General features: G+C 37.2%; 3 protein-coding genes across 9 annotated transcripts in view; 1 reads left to right on the plus strand and 2 right to left on the minus strand.

Moving 5' to 3' along the window:
- Nucleotides 1-46: 46 nt before the first annotated feature.
- On the minus strand, nt 47-15,248 carry dnm1l (dynamin 1-like). Of its 4 annotated transcripts, XM_084396887.1 has the most exons (20): nt 15,015-15,233; nt 12,784-12,928; nt 12,360-12,395; nt 10,378-10,424; nt 9,029-9,100; nt 8,370-8,456; nt 8,120-8,282; nt 7,846-7,966; nt 7,513-7,644; nt 7,212-7,418; nt 7,005-7,125; nt 5,947-6,102; nt 3,268-3,357; nt 3,061-3,153; nt 2,917-2,970; nt 2,617-2,688; nt 2,103-2,261; nt 1,830-1,939; nt 1,557-1,716; nt 211-794 (listed from the first exon to the last, which is right to left on the minus strand). In XM_084396887.1, exons 1-20 carry the CDS (start codon nt 15,114-15,116, stop codon nt 738-740), a joined length of 2,184 nt encoding a protein of 727 aa, XP_084253013.1. In that variant the 5' UTR covers nt 15,117-15,233; the 3' UTR covers nt 211-737. The 4 variants fall into 4 exon arrangements, with proteins under 4 accessions (XP_084253012.1, XP_084253013.1, XP_084253014.1 ...); XM_084396888.1 differs by lacking the exon at nt 12,360-12,395 and having other exon boundaries at nt 15,015-15,248; XM_084396885.1 differs by lacking the exon at nt 2,617-2,688.
- A 775-nt stretch (nt 15,249-16,023) lies between these two features.
- dnajb9a (DnaJ heat shock protein family (Hsp40) member B9a) lies at nt 16,024-19,709 on the minus strand. 2 transcript variants are annotated; one of them, XM_084396890.1, is made up of 3 exons: nt 19,618-19,709; nt 18,543-18,767; nt 16,024-17,707 (listed from the first exon to the last, which is right to left on the minus strand). In XM_084396890.1, exons 2-3 carry the CDS (start codon nt 18,757-18,759, stop codon nt 17,280-17,282), a joined length of 645 nt encoding a protein of 214 aa, XP_084253016.1. In that variant the 5' UTR covers nt 18,760-18,767; nt 19,618-19,709; the 3' UTR covers nt 16,024-17,279. The 2 variants fall into 2 exon arrangements, with proteins under 2 accessions (XP_084253016.1, XP_084253017.1); XM_084396891.1 differs by having other exon boundaries at nt 19,614-19,691.
- Nucleotides 19,710-20,617: 908 nt separating this feature from the next.
- The window catches only part of LOC311282832 (transcription initiation factor TFIID subunit 4), a 35,417-nt gene continuing 32,656 nt past the window's right edge, over nt 20,618-23,378 (plus strand). For 2 of the 3 annotated variants that reach the window (XM_084396878.1, XM_084396879.1), the window contains exons 1-2: nt 20,618-21,854; nt 22,129-22,289. In XM_084396878.1, coding sequence (XP_084253004.1) covers nt 20,633-21,854; nt 22,129-22,289 — 1,383 coding nt within the window. In that variant the 5' untranslated portion in view covers nt 20,618-20,632. The remainder of the gene's footprint in view (nt 21,855-22,128; nt 22,290-23,378) is intronic. The other variant, XM_084396880.1, reaches the window with a different exon arrangement.

The following is a 23,378-nucleotide window of genomic DNA, read 5'->3' on the forward strand; positions in this document are numbered from 1 at the left end:
CAAATATGAATTAATACATTATATTATCTGTAAAGAAAAAATAAATAGCTGCAACATTTTATTATAAATGTATAATAAATATATTATAATATATAAAGTTGCAGTGCAGCATAAAATGAACTGTTATGTGTGACAATAATGCACAAACACCAACATTGCATCAAACTACATAAATTTCAAAGTTTGACTCATTATTATGTGACCAACAATAAAAAATAAAAAAAAGTAACAAATTATGCTATGAAATTAAAGGTGCACTCAGTAATGCTTCACATTTACACAAAAGAAATTAGTGTGGTCCTGCATCTTTCCAATGTAATCCCATGTTGACTGCCTTACTGGACAGCAAAACAAAGTATTTTTAAGAAATCCAGTCATACCAAATGAAGCTACAACATAATGACAAACCCTTTGATCTGTTTATATCACTACCTTTAATTTAGGCTACATCAGGGACACATGGTCCTTTAACAGGCCGCACACGTTACCTGCAGCGTACATGGTAGTTTACATACATGAAAGAGATCACTGCTGGGACGGTGTGCAGGTGTGACATGATATTTGCTGCCCTCGATGTAGTTCGAGAAGAGTCCGTTGCATACATAAAACTATATTCAATACACACTAACTGACACCAGTGCATTTTTCAAGTAGGCTGTCTGTGAAATCGTGACAGGGCTGACGCAGACCGCAGGGTTCGAGCAGAAGGGAAAGGGGCTGTACATCAGCGCAGGACTTCACCACAGGTGCGTTTCACGGATCTCTGCGATCACCTGACTCGCTCTCTGCAAGGCCTATGGGCAGAGGAGAGGATGAGAGTTTGAAAACATTTGAAAATATTTCCATATACAATACAATACAATTTTTTTTAAATAATGTATAATTCAAAGTTTAATTAAATGCTTAGTAATGCAGATTAGCCTCTACAAAAATATGAATTGTTATTAATTTAATAATAGCAAAAATACAAATAAATTACATAAATTGAAATAAATTACTTTAGAAACAATCAATAAATTAATTTTAATATAAAACCTACTCTGCATTAATAAACATTTTAACATTAATATACATTATTAATATATATATTTCTTTTTTTTATATAATCAAATAATTCTTAATACATTATTATTACTACTTATAATAATAATTAATATTAATGTTAAGGCTACTCATTAATAAAAGATTTACATTAATATACATTACTATTACAAATGATATATTACTTATTACTATTATTATGAAATATTAAATAATAAATTACTAGTACTATTATTAAATTAATAACAATATTATTGTAAAGGCTACTCTGCATATCTAAACATTTTGCATTAATATTCATTATTACTAATATATAATAATAATTATTAATACATTATGTAATAATATTATTTACTATTAAATAATAGTAAATATTAAATTAATAATAATTAATATGAATGTAAAGGCTACTCGGTATAGCTAAACATTTTTACATGAATATACATTATTATTAATTATATAAATAATAACAATAATTATTATTATTATTATTATATATAAATTATTGACGTTACCTTCAGCATATCTGCGGCCTCATTGCGGCGCTGGGCCATGTCCTCTGACTCCGTGAGGAGGTCGTCCAGCAGGGCGGGTTTATACAACTGTCCCACCAGCTCGCTTTGTAAGCTGTCCTTCACATGGTTCACCAGGAAGTGCATCACAGCCTTTGGTACACTGCAGAGACGGAGAAACAGAGTGAGCATTCAGCTTGAAACATGAAACAAGAAACTCATATTTCATGGTTCCTCCATAGTCTCATGTAGAGGTTAAATGCTGTTTCTACATACCTGTCCTGGATATTTTTACGGACAATGAGAAAATAAGACTTGATGAGCCTCTCGATGACCTCGCAGTCCCTCTGTTCGCGAGCGGACAGTTTCCGAGCAACTGGCACAGGCTGCGAGAGATCAGAACAAATCAACACTAATTCATTGTGACCGTGTTAGCAAACAGCTCTCAAAGAGACCACAAATACTCACGGGTGTGTATTTACTTTCAGACTGCAAGCTTTTTAAGTAATTTCTGTAGCATAATCAAAAGTATATGTTTTATGGACTCACTACATCAAGCAGGTTCACTGCGTGTCCTCTCTGAGGGCTGGCGGGGACAGAGCTCTGTTGTTTATTCCTGTCTTCACCCTGGCCTTCTTCTCCCTTCTTCAACATGCCTCTCCAGGTCCCTGTTCCTCCTTCCTGCTCCCCCTGAGCTCCTCCGGCCATCTAATACACATAAACAGGAAGAACAAGACAGGACTGAGCACCCACTAGTGTTATGCACCATCCCATGCAGTGCATCAGTGTTTAATGTATTGGTTTTAGGCTTCGAACTGAACAAAAGCTTCGCACACAACGGTTCACACATTAAACACCGATTATGGCCACAAATTGAAAGAATACTGTTGAGGGTTTTCAAAATCACAACAGAAGTTTGAGAAGATCCTGATCAGTAAAACCAAAACTGCAGTCAGTTTAGTGGTTGGTGACCATGCAGTCAGGGTTATAGGTCAGGGGGAGCAGATCGAGTGGGTTGAAAATCAACTCCATGCTTTGCCCCTACACAGGGGGCGCCACACACCTTAGACCCATCACCCTCAGCAGACGGCTGCTCGGTGGGCGACACTGAATGCCCACCAGGACCTTTTAAGGACTAAAAAAAAGACACAGGAAGAGAAGAGACTAGTCATCTAGAGAGGAAAGCAGCAGATTTGAGTCCGATTCGAATCAAAACTGCAAGAAAAAGCGGCAAGACTTTGGTTTATGCAACAAACTAATTTCCAGAGAGGAAAAGAGATAAAAGAACATCACAAATAGCAGCCCGTTGCATTTTCCAGTGGGAAAACGCAGTTCACTGATCGCTCAAGATTTAACATCATACCTTATCACGAGGCACCGCTGAGGGAAGCTCTCTCATTCGGTTACGTCTCTGCTCCTGTTTAGGAAGACAACAAATATTAATTTCACACTCAAATATTTTCCAATCATAAATCTAATTTAAATCATCATCAAAATGTCATTAAACCTCAATGTTGTTGTTCATGACCCCACAAGCATCTGCAAAGTCTGGGTGTTTTGTGTTGATGTAAGCCAACTCAATCGCCACAAGATTGTGAACCTGGAGCAGAGAGCAAACGCAGCTTTAGAGAAGAAATATATGCACATAAACTGCTGGTCCATAATATGTAAAAGAATAAAAGCATGAGAGTAAAACAAACAAACAAAAACAAACCATCTCATTGGTGACTGGAAGCCTCTTCCTGAGCAGAGAGGTGACCACTTCTACTATGGCATCATGGAGCTTTGGAAACCTAAGCAACTCCTGGCAAAAATGAGAAGATAACAATTAGTATATAGAAGATAATAATTAATATTAATAATAACAACACAGTATAACTAAATAAAACAAATCCCAAACAAATTGAAAAAATGCTGATAAATAAAAAACAGTATAATTACTACAAAAAAAAAATATATATATATACATACATACATACATACACATATATATACATATATACAGTACCAGTCAAAAGTTTGGAAACGTTACTATTTTTAATGTTTTTGAAAGAAGTCTCTTATGCACATCAAGCCTGCAGTAAAAAAAAAAAAAAAACGGAAAAAAACACACTAATATTATGAAATATTATTACAATTTAAAATAATGGTTCTCTTTTTTAATATACTTTAAAATGTAATTTATTTTTGTGATGCAAAGCTGAATTTTCATCAGCAAGTACTCCAGTCTTTGGTGTCTTATGATCCTTCAGAAATCATTCTAATATGCTGATTTATGATCAATGTTGGAAACAGTTGTGCTGCTTAATATTTTTTTTATAACCTGAGATACTTTTTTCAGGATTATTTGATGAATAAAAAGTTAAAAAGAACTGTATTTATATAGAATAGAAATCTTTTGTAACAATATACACTACCGTTCAAAAGTTTGGGAACAATAACTTTTTTTTTTTTAAAGAAATTAGTACTTTAATTCAACAAGGATGCGTTAAATTGATAAAAGGTGATGGTAACGATTTATATTGTTAGAAATGTTTTTATTTTGAATAAATGCTGTTTTTATGAATAAATGCTGTTAACGTTTTACTCAATGAATCCTGAAAAAAGTATTCCAAAAAAATATATTAAACAGCACAACTGTTTCCATCATTGATAATAACTGAGTATCAAATCATCATATTAAAATGATTTCTGAAGGATCATAAGACACCAAAGACTGGAGTACTTGCTGATGAAAATTCAGCTTTGCATCACAAAAATAAATAACATTTTAAAATATATTAAAAAAGAGAACCATTATTTTAAATTGTAATAATATTTCATAATATTACTGTTGTTTTTTTTGTTTTTGTTTTTTTAACTGCAGGCTTGATGAGCATAAGAGACTTCTTTCAAAAACATTAAAAATAGTAATGTTTCCAAACTTTTGACTGGTACTGTATATATGCAATATTTACTAAAAACTGACACTAGGTGGTAGGTAGGAAAAATTGGTTAAGTACAGTTAGTCAGCAATGGCGTCAATTTCAATATCACCAAATATTGTCTTTGTGATCACTAAAGGCCCGTTCACACCAAGAACGATAACTATAACAATAATTATATTAGTGTCCACACCAGCACCCGCAATAAACATTCTGTTTAATCTAAGAGCGTGCCGCAGTTTAGTCAACTGCCACTTTAAATCCTCAAGCTCTTTAGTCAGGTGGATACTGGTTAGAATTAAATGTTTTTTAATGTTCATCAACTGGAGAGAAAAAAAATTGCTCTTAAAGTGATTGTATTTATAATTGTGATGTTAACTTATTCTTGGTGTGAACAAGCCTTAAAGTCTGCTTGAAACAGAAGTTGCGATAGTCTTTTCTTCCTATTGTGACATATTTCAAGTGAAACGGCTTTTTGAATGAGAAAAATGTAGGACGGGACTTGATTTTGACTTGATTGGATGGTTGTGATTTGCTATTGGTGGATCTCATGTGAGTGACAGGTTGTCCCGCCCTCTTGCCAGTAAACACGTCATCAGAGAAGAGATGTCGCTGCAAGTGGGAGGGGAGGTTATTACGAAGGCACATGAATTAAAAAAAAATTATGTACACAGATAAATCATTTATCATAAATACTGCAATATTCTATCCTAGAAATCTAGAATGTATTATGTAATGTAATTTGTAGCCAGGGTCGTCTAGCAACTCTCCATTGGCTTGCGAGCTGGAAAAACCAAACTTCAGTCAGGCCAATCACATCGTGTATAGAGTCGGTGGGCGGGCTTAACATAATGACGCCAGAGTTGCGACGGTTCAGCGTGAATTCCCTGCTAGTGCTACTTGAAAACAAAGAATGGCTGCTGCTGCTGGCGAACAGCGGTCTTTCGAATTGGCTTTGGCCGCGACTCTGGAAGACTTGGAGTTAAGCTTTTCTTTGAGAAAAGAACAAAGAACGGCACTGAAGTCATTCTTAAAAAAGGAAGATGTGTTCATAGTTTTGCCGACCGGATACTGCAAAAGTTTAATCTATCAACTAGCTCCGCTGGTGGGGAAACGCTCTGGTTGGTTGTAGCGCTATCCTATTGTTTGCAGAATCCCATTGCAGAATGGGAATCTGAAAGACAACCGTTTATCCCGCCCCTCGGATTGAGCCCTGCCAATGGAGTGTTCCCAGACCCAACATCTTGATGTGGGTCTGGCTTGTCAGGCTAGCAATATTCCATAATAAAACAGGAATTGTCCACTTTGTGTGGGCCATGGTGACTTTAACTGATGTGCTGTATAACAACAGTGGAAAACTGTTTTTCTTTTTTGGCTGGGAGGGGGGGAGCAAGACGTGATGCAACAAGCAAAGATAAGCATGAGTATGAAGGCCAAAAATGGTCACGTCTCCTATGTCTGCAGTCTACCTGAGTGCTGTAGTTGCTACAGTGCTGAATGATCCTCTGCATCTCCTCATGCACCAGCTCCACACAGCGCAGACTGGGCTCCTCCAGACGCTTCACCTGCCTCTTCACCAACAGCTCAAACGACACCTCAGGCACGAACAGAGCAGGACGTGGACCCTGAGGAAACACAAGAACTACATTATATACCGAAATACACAGAAATATACACAGAAATACCTGAAACTGCTGCAAAATGCGATCTAACTTGAGATGTAATGGTATGAAAATTTCATATCACTGTTATAGTGACCATTATTAGTGATCTACAGGGTGGGCCATTTATATGGATACACCGTAATAACATGGGAATGGTTGGTGATATTAAAGTCCTGTTTGTGGCACATTAGTATATGTGAGGGGGCAAACTCCATGGTGGAGTTGGTGACCATGGTGGCCATTTAGAAGTCGGCCATCTTGGATACAACTTTTGTTTTTTCAATAGGAAGAGGGCCATGTATCCATATAAATGGCCCACCCTGTATATTATCACTGTATTGTTAAAATGTGCTGAAAATGCTCAAAAAGTACTGATACACACACTGAAATATTTTTTTTCACTTGAAATCAATCAAGTTTTATATCCAAACCTAACAAACAACAAAATTGGCAGCACTATACACTTTTTAGTTCAAAGTAAAAAAATTATTAAAGACAATAGGTGAATAATAAGAGAAGTCACAAGCAATAGCACAAATAAATACAATAGAACATTTAAATTTTACATTTAATACAATGCTGTTTTAATGAGAACTAAAAACCGAACCGGTAATACTTCAGTTATTTTATCGTGGTTTATTCTCAAACCGGTAACCGTTTCACCCCTAGATATAACTCCACAGTGTTATACAAGAGCTTCTTTAAGTCACTCTAATATTTAAAGGTCCCTCAGAGGAGTTATGCAAAAATAGAAATCTGCAGATTCTGCAGATTCAACTCATGCAGAGCACTGCAGGCTGCAGTCTTTATTTCAAATCCATATAAAAACAAAAGGATGTAGAAGTCTGTAGAAGTCAACCTACCGTGGCATTCCTAATAGCTGTAAGGACATCTATAGTTGTAAGTCCTCCAAGAGGATCGACTGACTCCAGTGTCCTACCAAACGTCTCATGGAAAATATAACAAATTCTTGCACCACCACACCTAAAATAAACAGCACAAACAACTGTGGTTAGCACTAGCACTGTGATTAGCTTTATTTCAGTAACAGGTAGAAAGGAGGAACTAACAGTTCAGTAGTCTCAATGTATTTGGCCGTCCCTTCAATAGTGTTGCAGTACTCTGTGGCGAACTTTGTGATGAGCTGCAGCAGAGTGGAGCTCTTGTCGTCCACCGGCTCGCCGTAGCTGCCGAGCAGGGATTGATACTGGGCTGCTAGAACATTGATGCGTGTCTTCAGTTCTGGTAAACAGTCCCTAATATGATGCATCAATAACCTGATGGGGGGAAAAAACAGGATTTTAATACTTTAAAAGCAGATATGCTCAGCAAAAATGAACAAAATGTGATGTTTCAAGCATAAACTCTCACCTATTTAATGTTCTGGCAAGATATTTGGTTCCGTTTCTGTTTGCGAGGGAGGGGTATTTCTTCTGCAGGAAGGCATACTCATCACGGATGGAGTCTGCCACACATTTCTTATTATTGATGTCCAGCTGACTCCTGCATAAAGACATTTATTCAGTCATATACATACATACATACATACATACATACATATATATATGAAAATTGTTAAAATATTAATGCCAATTTTAATTATTCAATATTCTAATGTAATTACATACAGAATTTATTTATATATTTATAGTATTACATTTTAAATAGATTGACAGTCGTACTAATAATCATTTTTCTTTTTACCTGTTGACCACTCCGATCAGTCCTAGCTTGACAGGAATGACTCTGCCCATTAGTACATCCATTGCATCAGTACCGGCATCCATCAGATCTAGTTTAGTCACCACAGCCAGTGTTCTGCGACCTGACAGTAGGAGAAAAATAAAAATGCTGCGTTTCGAAAAATCTGCATCACACAGCTATGCGGAGTAACATCACATCACACAAAGTGAAAGATACAGATATAATGTGCAAAAATAATGCACAAGTAGAGTAAAATAAACGCAAATATGCTGACCATCTGTGTCCACCTCACGGGCCACTTTCAGCGCTTCAGAGGTGGCCATGTCTGTGTTCGCCGCAGTGACAGCTAAAATAATGCAGTTGGGATTACTGATGTATTTTAGGATCAGTTCACGGATCTGCAGCTCGATATCTTTGGGCTGGTCTCCCACTGGGACCTGAACATGAATATATCAGTGTCAGCGTCAAAAAATCATCCACAAACAGAATACTCAAACAGGCCAAGCTGAGCTTGAATAAAACACCTTTGTGATGCCAGGCAGATCCACCAGCGTGAGATTGACAACATGTGGTGAGAAGATTTTCAGGTGTATCGGCTCATCACTAATCCCCTGTTAAACAATAACACAGGATATATTTATAAGACCCTCGACATTCTGTATTAGTCAAAATGCAGAGCTTAATGCCAATAGAAACAACATTACATTTCAAAAGTGATGTTTTTGATAGAAGTCTCTAATGCTCAACAAGGCTACATTTGTTTGATCAAAAATACAGTAATATTGTGAAATAATAGTACAATTTAAAATAACTGTGTGTATTTTAAAAAGTAATTTATTCCTGTGATGGTAAAGCTAAATTTTCAGCATCATTACTCCAGTGTTCAGTGTCACATGATCTTTCAGAAATCATTCTAATATGCTGATTTGCAGCACAAGAAATATTTCGTATTATTATCAATGTTGAAAACAGTTGTGCTGCTTAATATTTTTGTGAATAGAAAGTTTAAAAGAAAAGCATTTTTGGAATTAGAAACCTTTTGTAACAGTATTCAATGTTTCCTTGTTAAAAAAAAAAAAAAAAAAGACTAACTTGCTGACCACAAAATGTTAAATGGTAGTGTACATACGCGGTTAAAAACAAACCATCATCTGATGTAGTTCCTTCAAGAACTCTTCCATACCTTGTTATTGCCAGAAATTCTTTCCGTTTCATTTTCGATTTCTTGCCTGATTTCATCAAAATCTGTGTAGACCTAAAAGGCAGAGACACAATATAAACAATCATGATATCTCACTTCACAGAGACTTAAATCAAACTACTATAACATTAAAGAGAACGAGAAACACACCAGGGAATGGCATTAATGTAACATGAGGTGAATACAAAGCATGTGTCTGACACAAGACCACACTGCAGTATTCTCTCCGGTGATCATTTGGACCAACGCGCTCTTGATGTTCATGAATTAAAGGACTTGTTCCTCAACTGTCAAACAATCAAACAAACTCTCTGCACTGTTGTTTGTAGCACATAAAGGTGTCTGATGGCCAGAATGTCTGAATAAACCAACACTGTGCAGCGTCTCTTTGATATAACAACTTTTCCACTTGGACTTACTCAAATGTGAGGTGTTGGATAATCCCAATTTAAACATGTGTCTTGAGAAATTGGGTCTTATTCAATAACTGTGCATATGCACAAATTTGTGTGCGATTATTCAAGTATGAAAAAAATCATGATTAAAGTGACCACCATATTATGCTTTTTTGGATATTAACTTTCATGCAGTGTGTAATGTAGAAGTAAAAGTCTGCAAAGTTTCAAAGATCAAAGTGCACATCGAATGGAGTTATTGTCTCAAAAGAAATAACGGATTCTGAACTGCCTGAAACCAGTCTTACTTCCTGCACAAACCTACATAGGTTTGTAACAAATGCCATTCCTTTTCATTGGCTGCCCATTAACAATTTCTACTTTGACTCGTCCTCAAACACTGTAGTTGTAACTGAGGGCTGGAAGAGTTTGGTTCAAGTCGTCGACATGTCGAGAAGACGCTGTTTTCTGTCCTGCGAAAGCAAATCCACTTTGCATGCACTTCAAAAGGAAGAGAGCTGGAATTGATACAGTAAAATCGATGCCATTGTTGCTGTTCATATCACTGTGTACACAAATGCTAAGGAAGCCTCCGGAACTGAAATTCAGATGTGATAATAGCCGGTTTGTTTGCAAGCGGTAGACCGATCACAACATACTGGGCCATCTGGCCAATCAGAGCAGAGTAGACTATCATAAAGGAGTGGTTTAGCCTGGGAAATAATAGCATAAGAACGAGAAGTTCATGAGAAGTTGTCCTGTGCGTATAATTACTAATCCAAGCAACGTTTAGTCAGTGAGAACAATTATCATATATGTTTTTAGAATTGTTCATAATGGACTCCTAAAAATGTTAAAAGGGCCACACACATTTGACCTTAGCTGCTGCTGATTGTGAATGCTTTGTCCAAACATCTATTGTGCTGCTTTCCATACCTTGTTTTTGGTGTGTAGAAATTTCCCCCACTCTTCTCCATCCACTCCTGTGGGAAAAATGTTGACGACACAATTTCATTTTTCACTTTCTTCAAAGAGTTTACTCTGCCAAGTAGGATAGGCTTTTGTTCCACATAAATATATCATTTCTATTTTTTAAAGCACCATGACAGCAAATTAAACAAAAACTGCTACAAAACAAAGGCAAAGTGCAGTGCATTGTGGGTAGCACAGCCTACCTAGCTCAAACTAAAACACTCTATTCTAATAAAGACTTTGACTCTTCACAACAAAGTGACATTTAAAATAAATAGTAGTTGATGACTGTTAGTTTTTAGTGAGTAAACTGACTTTTTGTAGTGTGATATGGTTTATATACCTTTTTCACTGATTGCAGTGTGTGTGTGTGTGTGTGTGTGTGTGTGTACGACTCACTACTCCTAATGTGTGTGCACTAACATGGATGGGTTAAATGCAGAGGACAAATTCCGAGTATGGGTTACCATACTTGGCCTTCACGTCATGTCACTTTTGTCAGACCCAAATAGTTCATACTCGCCATTTCAATCTGAAACCGAAACTAGATTGTACTCTACATTCCTCAGTCTGGGTTTGTTTAAAACCAGTGGTTTTCAAACCTGTCCTGAAGTACTGCACCCAGCACTGCACATTTTGTATGTCTCCCTTGTGCCTTCTACAGACTATGCGATTTCGGAAATCCTTTAAGATCATTACAAACCATGGATCTAATAAACATGGGTAGGACACGTATGTAGGCTACGCCGCAAGTTATGCTGCGTTCCAGACGAGGTTGGACGTGGGAATATCCCACATAAAACCTCCCACTTCAGACCTCAGTGATACTTCGTTCCAGACGAGGTTGGATGTGGGAATATCCCAAATTAAGGTCCCAATTCAGACTCAGCAAGCTCCAGGCAATCAGACACCACATTCACATGTTGACCACATGATGTTGCCACAACACAAAGAGAGTATATTGTTTTTTTGTGTCAATTATGGCAAAAACAGAATAAAAAAAGAACACAAAATCGCTTTGAAAACAGCTGATGAAAAGCAAAAACTGAGTAATTATTACATAACCTTAATGTCTAAAGTTAATGTTAATGTGTTTATGCTGATTGGAAGCAGGACTTGCTGACATCTTGGAAGTGACGTCAAATTACGCGTTTTGCAGTGGTTGGGGTTGATCGATGATATACCCCGAGTTAACAGGTTGAATGTCCGACTGCCAGACGTTATTTCCAAATTCCGAGCTGTCTGGAATGCAGCGTTAGTATAGAAGAATAAATCGTCATCAGAATGCACTAGTGGTAAATAACTAGAGCAAGATGAACTACACTTTGGAAATAGTTTTTTATGTGTGCTGAAAAAAAGAGGAAGCGAAAGAGGAGAATAGGGAAAAGAGGCCAACTTGGCATGCCAATTTTACAAATGGAGCTTGAGGCGAGTAGTTTTAAGTTTTAGCGCCATGTCGCGATGATCAATACGCCATTTCATGTTGCATTTTTATTGGCTAGTCAGAACTAAGACGTAGGTCGTAGCAGCAAACATACTGTGAGATGATCATGCTAAATTTCTGACACTTTCGGAAAATTATCGTAGGCTATCTTTGGTCGCAAGACCCTGCCAACGGCCGTCTTTGAACCGACATAGGACCACCGTTTAGGAGCCACGACCACAGAAATCACCACGATTGGTCATCTTTCATCCGGGACAGCCCAAAATCATACAATGGGTCATTACCTGACACACCCACTTCAGGTCTTAATTAGCAGATGAGTTGAGTCAGGTGAATTAGACGAGGGAGTGCTCCAGGACAGGTTTGAAAACCACTGGTTTAAGCTAAGCCATTGCATTAGCAGTTTAACCAAAGCTTATAAATCAAATAATGGAAGCAGGATGAGAAAAAACACAAAGCTGCTCAACACAAGCAAAAGGGTAAGAAACAAGGAAAAGGAGACCTTTGTAAAGGCGCTCATTTTTCCAGGAATTGGGCTCTGTGTTTAAAGAGAGATGACAGAGTGTTAGCCTGCAGCAGTGCAGTCTTTATAGGACTCTAGTGAAGCCTAATCCACACAAATGCAGAGATGCCCATGCTAAAAGCTTCATCTGAAATAAATAGCAGGTTCTTACGGACTGGATTCTATGTGTATTGAAAGTTCACACAGTTTATTTAAAGAAACATGGATAAACTGGCTCGGATCACTATGGTTTCCATTCTCTTTAGACTTAACTTGGCAGATGAAGACCTAACAAGTACCTGACACCACTGCACCGCCATTGATTGAGCAACCGAATTAGAAACAAAGTAGCACCTAAATCCCACAAACAAACACTGGAGGTCATTAATTCATGCTTTAGACAAAAACAAAAAAAAGTACATACCATTCTCTTCGCTGGACTTTCTTCTGTCCTCCGGGTCTACGTTCACCAGCTGGAGGATGAGAGGCCTGCGGGTGACGATGCCCGTCCCGCGGGGCAGAAGGTCTCTGCCAACCAAACTCTCCAGCACAGAGCTTTTCCCACTGCTCTGGAAATCAGATGCACCACACAAAATACAAATAAATCTGGACTGTCAATTACTGAACGTTTACTTCTTAAAAACATGTTTAGAACCGTAATTAAACGTTCACTTCCTGAACAAACTTGTACCTAAACAGCTTAATCTAATAGACCTTATGTCGCTCCGCCACTTTTCAGAGATGCGCTCGTTTACGGATTTATGAATGAACTGTTCACTTTTAATATGATATTTATGACATTCGCTTGAAACATCACAATGTTCATGATAACCACTTCACCAGCTAATTACTCTTCGATAGCGATGCCACAGAAATATGCAGAACTTCTGCAAAAACAGAAGTTCAAAGTCAAACTGCAAAGATGGCTGCGCGCTGGTTTCTCAGGTGCACAAGGTCTTTAAAGGCTACTGTATCATACATGAATTTCTAAGGCGTCTAAATGATCAACATCCTAAAAAACCTGTTGCACACAATCTACTACATTCCTTCTGTCGTCTGATTGATAGTTTATACTTTTCAGCAAGTAAAAGGCCGTTTAATATCATTCTAAAAACCGCCTATAAATCTTTCCTGATTTTTATAAAGAAACGCAAGAATGACTTTTATATTGTTCAAGATGCTCATCACTGTATTGAATTGCATTATATGTTTCTTTTGCCCCATAATAAAAACTACAGAGCTTTAATCAAACTAAGCATTTAAATATCTTAATATTAAGATATATTATTGGGAGATATAGAGTGACAAATTATATTTATACACATTTTATGCAAGTATCTTATAAAGCTATTAGAATTTCATCCTACTTTTTTGCCATATAATTAACATCTACACCAAACTGCATATTTGTTCTCAGTTTGGGCCTCTAAAAAAAAGTGTGAGCTCTATATTCTCAACATATTATACTATATGAGTCATAAACGTATGTAAAACACATACGCAAACCTTTTTTCCAGATTTATTTTATATTTTGTCTAAATGTTCCATTTAAAAAAAAACATTGGGGTCCAAAATTTTCTTTCATTTTCATTTTCAGCATTTGAAATCTTTACTTATGGGAACCACAGACCATTTGAGGCAATCATATGTAGTTTGAACAATCAAAAACAATAAACTACTGTTAAAATTAGAGGGAAATGATAGGTTGGTAGCATGTGTGGTAACCTTTTCTGACTATTATTTAATAAGTTAGGTTAGTTTACAGAGACAACAACACTTTCTTGGGCACCCAGACAGCCATATCCTCTTAAGCGGTCAGTGAAAGTCTCTGCTTTAAGACTCTTTAAACTTATTATACCTGAAGTGAGTGAGGCAGATGGTAAGAAACTCTTCTACTTGATGAGTCAGTCTGGTGTACTTACATTAAAGCTCCATATTACTATAACACTATTTATCAAGTATGCAGTATTTTCCACCATGAAATGACGCAGATGTCTATTGTAACGTCAAAGTATACGATCCACAATCCTTTTCACCTTAGTATCAATCTGCCCATTTTGTCCTTGGTATAAAGTGAGTCTTGTCTTGCAGCTGCTCAGTCCAAACATGCAGCCTGAACTGTCAAGTTCAGACCGACCATGGCGCATCTCATCATGTGTTAGCTAGTGTAATGAGACCAAGCACAGCTCTATGATTCACTTTATGATATTGCTCATGCTGTTAAAACATAAACACATTCCTAACAGTAGAAATTTCCACATAATATACTTGAGAGGTAAATTATTCAAATACGAATTAGGAAACAAGCGAGTGCATACGTTAGCACGCTAACGTTAGTTAGCTGGATAGCGCAGATGACATTATTTGAAAGCTAGTTAAAGATTTTAATTGTCAGGATATTGAAAAAGACATTCAATTATTTGTCGTTGATCTTGCCATATATAAACAATGTCGCAGACAAAAAAAAAAAAAAAAAACGTAGCTAATAATAGGTTGTGGTCCAAAATAAGTGACCTGCATAGATATGGGCTTTATATGCGCCCTCGAACTTTCGATTCCATTCCGAAATGCAGTCTAGGTGGGTATCTCACTAGGTTTGGAAACACCGCCATAAACCTGTATCAGTCTGAATGGAAACAGCAACTACAAAATTACCTGCGTTCCCACCACTGCAATCTGAGGCAGCTGGATAATATCCGCCCCGACTGTGTTAAAAACATCCTGGAGTTTGTTAATGACAGGAATAAGAGCCTCCATCGCGTTGACGATCTCTTCCACTGTCAAATTGAGTGGCTAAAACGACTGCCGCGGCTAAACACGGCACAAAGTCATCCAATGTCCCTCACTGTGACACCATGAACCAACCCGGCCGCGGAAAAACTGCGCACTGATGGTGCATTGTGGGACTTGTAGTTTTAGGCGGCACAACAGCTGGTGACCCACTTTTGAATTTTCTGGAAATAAACTACATTACCAAGCATTGTTCTGAGTGGATGCGCCAAGGCAACCGTAACTATGGGGTGCAACAAAAATATTTTGGAGCATAGAGGAAAACATGTTTTTGGGAAGGTAGCACAAGTACCAATATTACATAAATTATAACACATGTAGCCACGTGGTGTTATTAATATAGTTATCTGACAGCAACAACACATCTATTTTTTAATAAGGCTATATACACACCAAGGTAAATGTTCATTAATAATTCACACATTTTTACAAACGTGAACTGGATAAATTATTAACAATTAAATAAAAAATGTAAAAATGGCAGAGTATAAAAAATGAATAGTAAGAAAAGAATACCATTTAAATTATCAATAATATCTTATCGTATATGATCTAAGCGCCTTTTGCTTGTTTACATATATACAAAACACTTTTGTAAAAAAATTGTAATGGGTTCGGAGCAAACCATATCAATGTAAGTTCAATCAAACTTCTCCAATGTAATATTAATTGTATAACATGCCTTTTTTTTATTTTATTTTTTTATCCCATGGCCATTGAAATGTATGACAAATTCGATGTATGACAGAAACTTCAGATGTATATTGCAATCAATTTGATATCAGTTCAAGTTTACTGAGGGTACTAAAATGCTCCTGTATTGCAACATTAATGCGTTTTATAAAAATCCTAAAGAAAAGGGTCCTCAAACAAATAATTTTGAACACGATTTATTGTTAACCCAAGTAGACATACATCTGGGTTCAAATAGGCTATTTCAGATTTACATTTCATCCATAGGATTAAAATAAAGAAAGTGCCAGATGAGTCTACCGAGACTCTGAACATAACAACTATGTCAGCGGGTAACAGTTAAACCAACAGGACAGCTGCCTTTAAATATTGCACATGGGATCATTCAACACAACAGGTCACAGGTGATGTCATACAGGAACACAGCTGGGTTATACATCGTATTTACAAAAAAAAAAAACCTTGTCAGGCAAATGCTAAGTTGGTACATTCCCCTTGTTTCTTTTTAGGGGTTACACTGCCATATAAAAAGAAACAATCAATGCTTATGTTTTGTTACAAACATATAAAAAGTTCAGCCAAAATACACTTTGGCTTAGAGAACAATGTCAGACTTGTACTTTGCTAAAGCAAAAGCTGTTTACAAACCCAACCGGATAACTGATGTACATGACAAACACAGAGACTTGCTTTCTCTCAGCCATGCAAACTATAATACACATGAGGTCATAAAAGTGCTCCAATCTGATCACAATAAACTGAATATAACACAATGAGTGGGAAAGGCACCTCTCTAACTAATAAGTGTGAGTTTGAAAGAAACTACTAAAACTATATCATTCACAGCAATGCAGCAAACATTTGTTTAGCTTCACATAAAAACAAAAGAGCAATTCATGAAGATGTAAACCCCAAATATTCATATTACGAGTGTTCAGCACCAAAACAACAAAATATACAACCTTGGATAAGTAGAGAAGCTAATGGAAGAGGTAAATGGTCTGTCATGATGATTCAGGATTTCTGCACATTCATTCTTTCACTATAACAGGGGAGTTTAGTAGCTAACCAACAACTTGCATATAACAACTTGTTTCATATAGTCAAGAAAGGGTGACTTCAACATAAACGCACACTAATATTAGAGCGTCCTCAAATAGTTTCTCATCATTAAACGAATGACCCTTTTTTTTTATGTTTTGGTGCCGCAGGGATGAAAACAAACTCATAAAAAGCCTAAACCTAGACTTTGAGGCTATTAAGAGGTCACTGTCCAATGTAGTGTCAATTGTAGATATCAATCAAAACCAACTGAAACTCCAAATGCATCTTAAATAACGGATCAGTCACTGGTAAAAATCAAACCCCAATCATCATCACAGCAGCAAATTAATAACTCAATCTAAATCAGACAAGTGTGATGGTCCGAGCTGATGTTCAGGACGAGGTGCAGTCCGTGTACGTGGTGACCATGTTTCCTCTCCGCTGGGTCACCGTTCTGCAGTGTTGTTTGGTTGTGCCCTGAAACCTGCTCTCTGTTCTTTTTACATGTCTGTCAAATGTAAACATCTTCTCCATGTCTTCAAACATGTCCTCGAAGGTTCCGGTAGCAAAAGCGCCCTGGAAGTGTCTCTTGTGGCGGTTGTGCGCTTGCTGGTGGGCCTTTAAGTGCTCGTCAAAGTGCCGTTTTTGGCGAGCGTGCCTGTTTTGGCTATAGATGTCGGAGTCTCTGAACATGTCATTGAAGTTGAAATCAAAGGAATGATGAAAACGCTGCCCTCCATTCAGGTCTTCACTGCTGAATGCATTGTCTCCGAGCTGGTCATACTCTCGCCGCCTTTTCTCATCCGACAGGGTTTCATATGCTGCAGAACGAGTTTTCAAAAATGATGCATGACTAGTACAGCAACTAATAAACATGCTATTTAATTGTAGATCACTATATTAAGTAAGTAGTTAATCAAGCAGAATACATATTACACCTACCAGTCAACAGTATGGAAAAATTAAGAGTTTTTGATGGAAGTCTCTTATGCTCACCAAGGCTGCATTTATTTGATCAAAAATACTGTGATATTGTGAAATATTATTATAATTTACAAGAACTGTTTTCTATTTTAATTTATTTTATTTTAAAATGTCATTTATTCCTACAAGGGCAAAGCTGTAGCTAATATTTATAATGTTACAAAAGAATCCTGGAAAAAATATATCACGTTTTACATAAAAACAGATAACCGTGATAATAATATGAACATTGAGCACCGATAACAATTGATAATAACTTTTTAATAAACATAAAAGCTTCAAAAGTTGCATTTTTGATATGGGTGTGAGTAATTTATGTAAAAAAACATCCAAGTATCGTCAAGTTATGTTTACCACAGTTCTTATTTTACTCATAAATCCCATTATAAAAACCCATTTGAAAATCTCGAGGGAACCACTAGAGAATTAGTACATAAATTACATTTTAAAATATATTAAAATAGAAAAGTTATTTAAAATTTTACTAATATTTCACAATATCACTGTCTTTTTGATCAAATAAATGCAGCCTTGGTGAGCATAAGAGACATTAAAGAACATTACAAAATCTTAATAATAATAAACAGAGCAATTCCAAGAGGGTCCTCACACCATCGGTGCTCGGGCCCTAATGATTTCAAACTTTTGATTTGAATAGTGCATATAACCTACCTTCAGCAATCTCTCGAAATTTGGTTTCCGCATCGGGGCTCTTGTTCTTGTCAGGGTGATATTTCATGGCAAGCTTGTGAAAAGCTTTTTTGATCTGACGGTCAGAAGCGTCTTTTGGCACACCGAGGATGTCATAGTAGTCCTTTCTGGCCAGTATGAGTTCTGTTATCATCAGGATGCACACTGCGAACATCAGTGTTGACTGTGCCGTGGCCATGCTTCTGGCTGATGGACAAGATGAAAGAAGAGAGAGCAGAATTGTGTCAGTTGGACCTGTCTAAACAATGAACATCTATACCTCTCAAAGGTATAGCGGAGGATTTTTTACTTCCGGGTGGATCACCTATACTATTGGTCCTCCTAATTGTCAATCATTCTGGTGAATCAATCAAACTTATTCAAAAAGTGGAGAGGGTGGGTCTTATCTAAAATTCGGAAAGATCCTCCGCTATACCTTTAATAACAATGTAATATCACATTTAAATGAATCTATAAATATATTTTAGGAAATAAAATAAAATAAACAAAAGCAATGTTACTTCTTTGTACAGTGGAATTCATCCATAGAATTTTCAACATGTGCTGCACATAATAATATTCCTGATGTGTTTATATTCTTACATACATTTTAGCTTTACCAATGCGCCACGCCCCCTTTATTAACAGTAGTTTTGCTGTTTTTAACATTTCTTTAAATTGAAAAAAATGTAATTCAAATATATATTTAATAACCATTTATTAAATAGAATATAGTATTTTATTATTATATTATTTTTAAGAATATTGCGTTTGCCAGCGTATGTACAGTATTCTGTACATTTCTACGATATTTTGAATTTTACTATATTTTCTTTATATTGTTTCATTGATTAAGAATGATAAAACCCCCGCAATACGCCTTTCGAAACCAACTTTCATAAGACTGACGAACTCATTTAGCCAGCTTGCTAACATGAACATTATGTCTCATCTAATCCTATCGCATTATCAACAACAACTACGAAAACATGAAATATAAATGAAAACAATTAATAATAAGACGTGAATTCGAGCATATTTTGAAACACGTACTTACTGTTCCTGACAGCACCGATGAAAATGATCAAAACTGATACTGGTGTTTTCAATATTTGGGCCGTACAACACGACTCTCAATCCTATTGGTGCAGCTCTGTACCACGTGATCTTTGCATAAACCAGACACCAAAACGCTCACTGTTGCGCTGTATTTACGCAGAGCCAAGAGGCAGATATCATATTACATAAAATCAACGTTTTCTAAACTAAACTCTTATTCCTGATGTTATTTACACAAGGGCAACAGAAACTTTTCTCGTTTTTGTATAACAAAAACATTTAAGAAGTGATTCTGTTTCAGTAAAAAAGTAGGGTAGGCCAAGAATCTGTGAATAAAAATGTAAATATGTATCAGTATAATTAGAATTTTGTCTTTTTGAGATGTGATTAGGTCATTTCAAAACTACAGTTGAGCTTAAGATTGTGATATGACAGGCTTGTTTTTTTATTTTTTATTATTATTAAAGATTTAAAAGTACATTATGATGTAAGTAAATAAATAAAGTAAACATTTCTTTAAATATTAACACATTGTATTTTATTTTTCTTTATTATTTTTCAAACTTAATATTATATTTAGCTATTGTTGAACTTTTTGACTAGAACAAAGTCTAGTCTTATTTTTAAGTAGCATATTATTTAAATACTATTATATAAGTGAAAAAACATTGAGAAATGTTTTTTTTTTTTCAAAACAAAGTTGAAAGCTGGGTATTATGTAATGCCTAATAAATGAACCGAAATCTGACCCAAAAAAAAGCCGACTGAGGACAATTTCATAATAAATGAAAGCATGTTTCAACATCTATCAGTAGCATAATTAAACCTGTTTACAAGGTTTTTAATGATTATTTTTATTTTTACATTTATTTATTTGTAAATTACATTTACAATACATAAAAAAATAAACATGAATTTATATATTTTTAGTTTTACATTGAATATTTATGAGGCAGTTTCCAAATTTGTTTCCAGAAATGACAGGCTTATGACAACAGCTGCAAACCTTGTCCATGATGTCATTACGTTTCCCACAATGCCTCAGCTGCAAAACAACGCACGCGCCGTGCGCATTTCTCAAGCGTCTCTCAAAGATGGCGGGTGTCCCCGATCCACTGGAAGATATGCTGTACTCCGAAGTGGACGAAAAAGCCGTCAGTGACCTCGTAGGCTCGTTAGAATCGCAGTTGGGTGGACAAAACAAGGCGGCGGGTCCTCAAGGTGACATTAGGAGACCCTCAAACGCGCTAAATCCACACTTGGGGAAATTACTGCCCGCCCAAGTAGAAACAACACTGGAGCAGCAGCGGCAGCCACAGCGAAACCAGGAGGGAAACTCTCAAGAAAACGGTCCGGACAGGATACCGGCGTCCAGCTCTGTCCCCTCCACCTCGAACCTGCCCAGTACTTCTGCGAATTTAGTTACAGCAACGAACCGGGTGCAATATCATTCATCAAATCCATCAACTTGTTCAAGTGACGCAGCACCAACAGACTCTCATTCCAATACAAATCACATTGCGTCTGCTGTCCGGACGGTTCCCGCCAGAATACAGACTGTGAACGGAAGCAGTGGCACGTTAAACTCTTCTGTTATCGCTTCCGCGCCTGCTTCTGTAAACGGTATTGACATTGGTGCAGGTGTAGGTACTGGTAAAAGCAACATGTCTGCTCCTACTAGTACAAATACTGCTTTTGTGTCCGCTCAGCCCAACAGCACACTGCCACATGCGAATGTGTCACTAGATAGTCAAGCAAACCCCACCATAGCACTGCACAGGCCTCCTAACACCATCACAAGTGTCGTACACAACGGAGGTGACCCTAAAGTCTCAGGATTGCCCATGCAGGGCACTGGTCTTGTCTCCACCTCTGTGGCATTCACAAACACAGAGCCCAAATCTGACCCTCAAAACCAGATTAAAGCCATCGTCCCGAACCAGCTCCCCGGGGCTCCTGTAGGGTTGCACCCCAGCACGCCCACTCAAATTATTGTGTCCTCAAGTCCAGTGGTGACCTCACTTCCTGTGGTAAGCACCCCTTCTGTCCTTGCAAAGCCGGCAACAACCACTCTCGTAGGACAGCACACGACCCTGTTGAGACCTGGTACGCCCACTCAAGTGACAGCGACCGCGGTGGCCCAGCAGCGACCAGGGGCACCTACGACCCAGCTGATTGTCAGACCCCAACAACAAACTACTATTCAGTTACCACCAGGATTCACCATACCACCAGGTAATAGCTCGGGAATAGTCCAGCTGCGAAAAAAATGGTTTAAAGGAATGATTCACCCAATGGACATTTTATCATTTGATCGCTCTAGTGCTGTTTGACAAACTTGCATGACATTCTTACTTCTGTGGGACATAAAGATATTTTTAGGACTTTTTTTGTGCACATAATGAAAGTAAATGGGGTCCAAAACAAAACAACATTGGACGCCATTGAATTTCATTGTTATTGTTTCTGTATGATTCGTTTACACAGTTTTCTGTGTGTTCTTCTGAAGGTATGGTGCTGGTACGTACGGAGGCCGGTCAGCTGGCGTTGGTTCCTCAGCAGGTCCTGGCCCAGGCCAAAGCTCAGAACCAAAATAAAGGCACCATGTCACCGAGACCTGCTACACCCACTGCTGGAGCAGCTTTCAGAGTCACCACACCTGTTGCCCAGGTATGAGCAAGACATCTCTTGTTGGATATCACATTAATAATATTTGCAGATGATTTATGTATTAATTTAAGGATCACGTGACATTAGCAAAATCTCATGGGCAAAAAAGGCCAATTGCCAATAATGTAGCGATGTATGAAGCACGGCTCACACAGAAGTCACTTTAAAAACAACGAAGCTTTTGGTAACACTGTTTTACAGTGTCCTTGGTACATGTTACATGTACTTATTACAGTAATAACAGTATGCATAATTACATGCAACTAACCCTAAATCAAACCCTATAGTAAGTGAATTCTGTTAAGTAATATAACTCAGTACTTAAATGTAAAGTTATACTGTAACAAAGACACCTTAAAGGGTTAGTTCACCCTAAAATGACAATTCTGTCAGTTATTCCTCACCCTCGTGTCGTTCCAAACCCCGTAAGACCTTCGTTCATCTTCGGAACACAAATGAAGATCTTTTTGATGAAATCTGAGAGCTCTCTGTCCCATTGACCGCTACGCAACTACCACTTTGACACTTCAAAAAGTTTATCAAGAGATCGTAAAAATAATTTCCAAAATTTTCTGAAGAGACACGATCACTTTATATGATGAACAGATTGAATTTAGGCTTTCATTCACATGCAAACATTCATCAACTCACACATCAGTTGTGGTAAACGGAAGCTCAAGCATTGTCACTTGATGACCGTGATGTCCCTCGACAGAGAGCTCTCAGATTTCATCAAAAAGATCTTCATTTTTGTTCCGAAGATGAACAAAAGTCTTACGGGTTTGGAACGACATATCGAGGGTGAGTAATAAATGTGTGGGTGAACTAACCTTTTAAAATAAAATGTAACCAAGCTTTGAAACTGTTGTGAAATCTGAGTGGGGAAATCTTTTGACCTTGTACAAAATTGTCACATGGATTTTTGCGTGGATCTTATTGAAATGACTGGTTTTCGCCCATGAGAATTTGCAGAACAACGGTAAATGTGACCAAAGTTGCTAAAATTGCACACAAATGAATCTATAGAGCTAACTGACTGTTCATACATGTAGTTCAGTGGGATAGTTCACCCTCATGTTGTTCCCAATG

The sequence above is a fragment of the Rutilus rutilus genome (genome assembly GCF_951802725.1).
Source record: "Rutilus rutilus genome assembly, chromosome: 23".
In the NCBI taxonomy this organism is placed as follows: domain Eukaryota; kingdom Metazoa; phylum Chordata; class Actinopteri; order Cypriniformes; family Leuciscidae; genus Rutilus; species Rutilus rutilus.

What these genes read in the sequence shown, in the direction of transcription:
- dnm1l (XM_084396887.1), bottom strand. Translation starts at nt 15,116, where the DNA reads ATGGAGGCTCTTATTCCTGTCATTAACAAACTCCAGGATGTTTTTAAC. An exon ending in CTTGCCAGAACATTAAATAG is followed by an intron (nt 7,419 to 7,512) that starts GTGAGAGTTTAT and finishes TCCCCCCATCAG; the next exon opens with GTTATTGATGCATCATATTA. An exon ending in CAGTGAACCTGCTTGATGTA is followed by an intron (nt 1,940 to 2,102) that starts GTGAGTCCATAA and finishes GATCTCTCGCAG; the next exon opens with CCTGTGCCAGTTGCTCGGAA.
- dnajb9a (XM_084396890.1), bottom strand. Translation starts at nt 18,759, where the DNA reads ATGGCCACGGCACAGTCAACACTGATGTTCGCAGTGTGCATCCTGATG. An exon ending in ATTTCGAGAGATTGCTGAAG is followed by an intron (nt 17,708 to 18,542) that starts GTAGGTTATATG and finishes CTCGTTCTGCAG; the next exon opens with CATATGAAACCCTGTCGGAT.